The 7341-nt window shown below is 39.7% G+C and overlaps 1 protein-coding gene across 1 annotated transcript; it reads right to left on the bottom strand.

Annotated features, from left to right (window-relative positions):
- Nucleotides 1-1092: 1092 nt before the first annotated feature.
- Nucleotides 1093-1878, bottom strand: LOC110783473 (uncharacterized). The gene has a single exon (XM_021987814.2). The coding sequence runs from the start codon at nt 1876-1878 to the stop codon at nt 1093-1095; it is 786 nt and encodes a 261-aa protein (XP_021843506.2).
- Between the last annotated feature and the right edge of the window lie 5463 nt (nt 1879-7341).

Here is a 7341-nt window from a genome sequence, read left to right as displayed (position 1 = left end):
CCGGAGGCGGAATGAATGGAGCAGTTATCAATGCTTTCTTAATCCTGTCAAAAGACTCCAAACAAGCATCAATGAACTCAAATGTGGCATCCTCGAGCAATAATTGAGGGGTTTTGCAATTTTAGAAAAATCTTTTACGAAACGGCGATAAAAACCCGCATGACCGAGAAAACTTCTCACTCCCTTGACATTCACGGGAGGGGGAAATTTCTCAATCACCTCAATATTTGCTCTATCAACTTGGATACCACGTTCAGAAATAAGATGACCAAGTACCACTCCTTCATTGACCATAAAGTGGCTTTTTTCCCAGTTCAATACCAAATTCACTTCAGAATAACGTTTAAGCACTTTAGAAAGATTATGGAAACATACATCAAAGTCACAACCATATACGCTAAAATCATCCATAAATACCTCAATGATATCCTCGATGAAGTCAGAGAAAATGGCTATCATACATTTTTGAAATGTAGTAGGGGTGTTGCACAAACCGAACGACATTTTGCGGTATGCAAAAGTTCCATAAGGGCAGGTGAACGTTGTCTTTTCCTTGTCTTCTGGGTGAATGGGAATCTGAAAGAAACTTGAATATCCATCCAAATAACAGAAAAAGTTGTGTTTTACTAATCTTTCTAGCATTTGATAAATAAAGGAAAGGGAAAGTGATCCTTCAAGGTGGCCGTATTAAACATTCGATGATCAATACACATATGCAAACCTGTAACAACACAAGTGGGGATAAGCTCAACCTTACCATTCTTAACAACCATTGTCCCCCCCCCCCCTTCTTGGGAACAACTTGCACCGGGCTCACCCACTTATAATCTGAGATGGCATAGATGATGCCCACATCAAGTAATTTCATTACCTCTTTTCTCACCACATCTTGCATATTAAGATTCAAACGACGTTGTGGTTGAATGTAAGGACGGTGATCTGCTACCAAATTAATTCTATGAATACAAAAGTCAGGACTGATTCCCTTGAGATCGTCGATGCTATACCTGTTGCCTTTTTGTGCATACGCAGCACGGTCAGAAGCTTAGAAAGCTGGCTATCATCGAGTGCAACATTAACAATCACAAGGAATTACTCATTATCATCAAGAAATGCATATTTAAGATGAGATGGTAATGTTTTTAGTTCTACCTTTGTTACATGTGGCTCGGAAGTAGAGCAAACAGTTTCGAATACCTCAAAACCATTAACCTTCTCAGCTTTAATTCCATCTGAATCCAAGATCAAGGAATCAATCTCGCTATCTCCTTCTCCTTTTGGGGCTTCCAAAGTAAGAACCGCCAACAATGGATCATCATACAACATTCTAGGGATGTTGTCTAGAGAAATCTCTTTTACAACATCAATCCTGCAACAAGTATTCTCAAGCATAGGAGACTTCACAACATTGGTTAGATTAAAAGTAACAGTATCATCACCAACACTCAAAGTAAGAGATCCAGACTTGACATCAATGACAGCACTTGCAATATAAAAAAATGGCCTACCCAAAATTATGGGGATTTGACTATCCTCCTCCATATCTAGAACCACAAAATCAACAGGAATGTAGAATTTCCCCACCAGGACATGAACATCCTCCAAAATACCCAAAGGGTACCTTATAGAACGATCTTCCATTTGCAAAGTGATTTTTGTGCATTTTAATTTTCCAATATTCAACCTATTACAGAAAGAAAGGGGCATGGCAGACACACTTACACCTAAATCACATAATGCTTTATCAATGAACAATGCACCTACATGACAGGGGATGGAAAAACTACTCGGGTCCTTAAGTTTGGGTGGACACTTATTTTTCAATATGGGACTACACTCTTCAGTTAGAGAGATTCTCTCTACACCACCATAATCCATTATCTTAGTGATCATTTCTTTTAAAAAATTTGCATAAACAGGAACTTGAGATATCAAATCAGTAAAAGGGACCGTTACCTCTAAGAGATTACCAAATTGTTAATCGACCTTAGTTTTCTGCACCAGGTGAGGGAATGGCAACTTAGGCACAATAGGGAGAGAATCAGAAATCTTCTCCTTCCCCTTATTTGCGCCAACATCATCAGCATTATCAACTACCGGGATTTGAGGCTCTGCACCAATTGTTTTCTTTGGTCCATCTGTGTTCTCCTTAGCAAGAGTTGCATCATCAGTAGGCAACGGGGGTCCATCATATTTAGTGCCACTTTTAAGAGTGATTGCATTGGCACTTTCTCTATTCTGACCTTGGGGCGGAGTAGGTTGCCCAGGAAGTGTACCCGGTTGCCTCTGAGATAGAGTGTCAGCAAGTTGAGCAACTTGATTCTCCAACATTCTATTCTGATTATTCAACTCTTTGGTGCTCTCATCATGGTTCTTTTGAGCTATCTCTTCGGTCTTCTGCATATTTTCAATGAGCTTATAAGATCACCCATGTTAGGCTCTGGAGTAGCATTGGTCTGAGGAGGCTGTTGTTGATACCATTGGTGTGGGGGCCTATTAAACCCCGAGGGAGAATTATGTGAGTTTCCTTGTGGAAATGGAGGCCTAGAAACATGTGGCTGAGGTGGAGGGTACTGTGGTTACGACTATTGTTGTTGGGGTTGAGGATTCTAAACTTTTTTGCTCCAATATGAGAAATTGGGATGATTCCTCCAACTCGGATTATATGAGTTGGAACATGGGTCATTGGGTTTCCTCTATTGAAAAGCATTCACTTGCTCCATTTGCGTGGTATCCTGCGAGCTATAAGAGCACTCATGAACAAAGTGACCTTGAATTCCACATATTTTGCAATAAGAAGTCGTCACTGGAGCTACACTAGACATATCATTGATACTCATTGGGGGAGTACTAGACTAAAGAGCCTTCAAAGAATCAATCTTCAGGTTTAAGGCTGCCACTTTTGTGGACAATAGAGAATAAGCATCGACATCCATCTTGCCCTTCTTCGATGTGGTTATGGGGGTGTTGTAATGATTGGTAGCTAAATCGGCAAGAAAATCATAACCTGCATCCACATCTTTGTCAAGAAAAACACCCCCAGCACCTGAATCAATTGTGTTCTTCATATCATCTTGCAAACCATGGTAGAAAATCTGAACCAAGAACTATTTTTTCAATGTTGTGATGCGTACAAGACCGCTGCAATCTATCCCATGCTTCTCTAAGTGATTCACCAGGTTCTTGAGTGAATGTAGTCACCTTGTGTCTTATTTCAGCAGTCTTGGTTGGGAGAAATAACTCTTCTAGAAAGGCCTATGAAATCACACTCCACTCTGTCTCCTTAACATCGTTCAACCATGTCTGAGCCTTATCGCGAAGGCTAAAACCAAACAACATAACTTTCAATTGATCTTGAGTGACCCCTTGATGCTTGATGGTACCGCACAATTGGTTGAACCTTTGCAGATGGTTAGGGGTTCCTCATATGGATGACCACCGTATTGATTTTGGGATACCATGGAGATTAGAGCGGGCTTGATCTCAAAGTTGATTGCCTCAATAGTTGACATTGTGAGCCCAGTCGGAACATTGCTCGGGGAAGGCACCCCATATGATTTCAAGGATTTAGACATCGTGTGACTTGGTGGAGTCTATGAGTCTCGGGACCCTGACTGCTTCTTCTTCTGTTGCTTTTTTAGTTGTTGGAGGGTCTTTCCAAGATCGGGATCAGGAGGAACCAAGGTACCCATTCTAGCAGACCTGGGCATAAACAACAAACGAAGAAACCGCAGTGAGATTTACCTCAATTGGAACTAAAAGTTATAATGAGATAATGAAAACAGTTCAAATAATCAAACAAAAACTAATAGAATCTAGCCATCTCCCCGGCAACGGCGCCAAAACCTTGATGAATTAAAAAGTGATATCACAAGTGCATGGTGTCTGTTGTTAGCAGGTACTTAGAAATACGGGTCGATCCCACATGGAAACAAATTCTAATAGTTTTTGCCCAATTATTGTAAACTATTTCAATAAACAAAGTGTAAATTTTAGTTTATAAACTAATGAAACTAAAACAATAATATAAATGTATAATTTATCAATGAATTAAAGGTCTAGGGCATACGTTCGATCCACCATGCTTATACCAATCCAAGAACACAAATCAATTCGACAATGAATAAATTAGACTGAATAATTAAAGTCCATATTAATCCTACGGTCGGCTCTTAACACTTTCAGTCCAACATATGCATAATCAGAATAGCCAATTGCACCAAGCCTCTAAAAATATGATATTTCGATTCTAATTCCTATTATCTAGATAATCAATCTATGATATTGGCCAATTACATGAATCAACAATTAAGAACAAATCAATTGGAATTAATCAAGCATAATTTATAAATTAACAAACATTAATGCAACAATCATGGTATGAAAATGGCTTCCCTTACTTAGCCCTAGAAAATGACTACTCGCTCAAAATTAAATTATCAAACATGAAAGAAATAATAAACATGAATTTCATAACCAAAGGAACGAAAACAATAGTAATGAATTAAAGAAAAACAATTATAAAATTACCTATAGATTGATGAATTGAAGAAAGGAAAAGGATAGGGTTCAAAAATTAAGAGAGAAAAAAAATTAACGTGAAAGAGAATTCTAAGCAAAATAAATAATGCGGGAAATAAATTAATTCCCTTGAAGTATTTATTATGATTCCTAAATTCTAATCAATATAGGAAATAATAACTGCATAAGTTATGATTTAATTGGACGATCACGAAAATGAAAGCACGCGAGGAAATCAGTTGGGCGCAGAAACCAGCGGGCCCGCTGCTCAGTCGCTTGTTTTCGAGCCCAAGGAGAAGAGCGGTGCCATCGTCGTGGGCTGTGGGTGAAGGAAATAATGCCCTTGGTCCAAGTATGCATTCAATGATAAGTCTAATAAATGCGGTTCAGTATTAATTAACAAGTTAATAATTCAGTGAGATCAAGTGAGCTGAATGCCTAGCTAGAGGCCGCTTTAGTTCAAGTGGAATTAATGATATTAATCCACAGCTTACTCTTGACTGAACCCGTAGGGTCACACAAATAGTACGTAAACGGATCAAGTATTTAATGGCATTAAATACTCCATCTATGGATATTCGGAATCGACGGATCTTGGTTTCAGTGGGAGCTGAGATCGTCACAGGCAAGAAATGAATACTCCGAAAACGATGATATTGCCGAAAACGGAAATATGGATCGTATCGGAAATATTAATATTATCCAAGTCGTAGATGTTGCCGGAAACGGAAACATGGTACGTATCGGAAAATATTATCGGAAATGGAAATATTGCCGGAATCGGAAATATTGCCGGAAACGGAAATATTGTCTGAATCGGAAATATTATCGGAATCGGAAAATAATTCCGGAAACGGAAATATTAAATATTTGTTCGAAACGAAAATTAGTTCCGGAATCGGAAATGTTAAATATTGTTCGTATCGGAAATGAATTCCGGAATCGGAAAATTAATCGGAAGCGCGTCGTACGAATTAGCATCGGACGAGCTTGCTAGACGAAGGCCCATCACGAAGCCAGGCCCACGTCCAGCAAGGGAAACGCGCGCCACAACACACCAGCCCAAGGCTGCGCCAGGCCCACCGCAAGGCAGGCCCAGCGCGCGCCCAAGGCTGCGGCAGTCGTGGGCTGCGATGCTCGGGCTGTGCGCGCGCGCGCATGGCGCCCCTCGTGGGCTGCTGTGCGTGCGTGGGTGTTTGTGTTCACATACGAAACCTAAAACGTACAGGATTCGTTTAATGATTAAATTCCTAATTCTATTTGATAAATTAATTAAATTAGAGTTTTATTGTGATTCTAATTTAATTAATTCGTATCCTAATTCGATTCCAATTCTCTTTCCATACCCCTATAAATATGTGGCCTGGGTTCACAATTTATAACAAGTTTTTCAAGTATTCAAAGTGAATTTTTGAGAGAAAAATTCAGACACATTCCTTGCTCAAAAGTGCCGAAAATTTTAGTACCTTAAGGGCGATTCTAGTTGGTCAATCTTAAGGCGGATCCGGACGTACTGTGGACTATCTACGGAGGGACGACACTTGGAGTCCTAAAGACTTGTTCTTGTTCGGTTCGGGCGCAGCTAGGGAAGGCACGCAACAAAGAGTATGCATCTAAACTATGCTATATGATTATGTGTAAATAATATGTATTCCTGGCTAAATGGTTTTTCCGCATGATTTATGAATTGTCATATGTATCATAACCTAACAGTGGGCGCATCGGATAGTCGAGACACCTTTTTTATGTCATAATTCTTGTTCTAAAATTCCCTTAGGGACGTGTGACCTATCGTTGGAAAGCTCTTTAAGTCTACTTTCTAGCCCAATCAAAATCGTCTCATTCCGATATGTAGAACTTGAGATATCATCAAAAAGTGAATTCTTGTCCGTTTTAATGCTTAGAAAAATAACGTTTAACTTCGTTGTTGACTCAAAATTATCCCCAGATATATGTAATAATCCCCGAGTCAACATCACATCCATTCATCATCCAAATCAACTCTGAACACTCCGAAAGCATCCAAATGACCGTAAAATCACCTGAAATATTAACGAAAACAAAAACGGGGAGTAATAGAGTACGATGACGACAACTTATGCAAATGTGACACTAAATGCAACTAAAATGAGCCAAATGCATAGAAATGTAACCTAAGTGCGCCTAAAATACCCTATATAAATATGATTCATCAAATACGTAAAGAACGAAAAGGGAAGGATGGAGTGCTATTGTACGACTTGTAAGAACTTGGCACGTAGTGATTGCTTGGGGATTAAGGCTTAGCTTTTGTCTAAAAACAAGCCGTTTCGGGTTTTTGAATTCGATTTTACGGGACGAGGCCCGGCTTGCTCGGTTTTGTGGGTCGGCGCCCGAATTTGACTTGCCTTATATGATTTTGAGTGGAAAAGGCCTTGTAAACCATTGGGATAGTCCATTGGGTGAGGTTTTACTTGGATTTTGAACTTGATTTTCGAAATTTGTATTTTGTATCGAGTTCCAGAAGGGGAACGGCCTCGGGGATTGGATTTTGGCTCTTGGATTTTGGACATGCTTTTAGCAATTGGAAAATCCGCACGGAGTTGCTCCAACAACCTAACAAGGATAATGGTATCGTCATCATCCCAATGGGGAGACGCAAATTAGGAGTCTACAGAAGCTCCCACTTTGACTGAGCGTTCGGTTAGGAAAGCGCAAGTCAAAGTTTTCGACTTGGGACGGAGAATGATCAAGATGTTCTGCAATCAAGACCACTATTTGTACGCCGGTACCTGCACAAAACATGCGTTAGAAAAAAAAAGGACAGAGTCTACCTCGGTT

This window comes from Spinacia oleracea, chromosome 3 (genome assembly GCF_020520425.1).
Source record: "Spinacia oleracea cultivar Varoflay chromosome 3, BTI_SOV_V1, whole genome shotgun sequence".
Classification (NCBI taxonomy): domain Eukaryota; kingdom Viridiplantae; phylum Streptophyta; class Magnoliopsida; order Caryophyllales; family Amaranthaceae; genus Spinacia; species Spinacia oleracea.
This window is presented reverse-complemented; position numbering and strand designations above follow the sequence as displayed.

Coding starts and splice junctions, on each gene's coding strand:
- LOC110783473 (XM_021987814.2), bottom strand. CDS start 1,878: ATGGATTATGGTGGTGTAGAGAGAATCTCTCTAACTGAAGAGTGTAGT.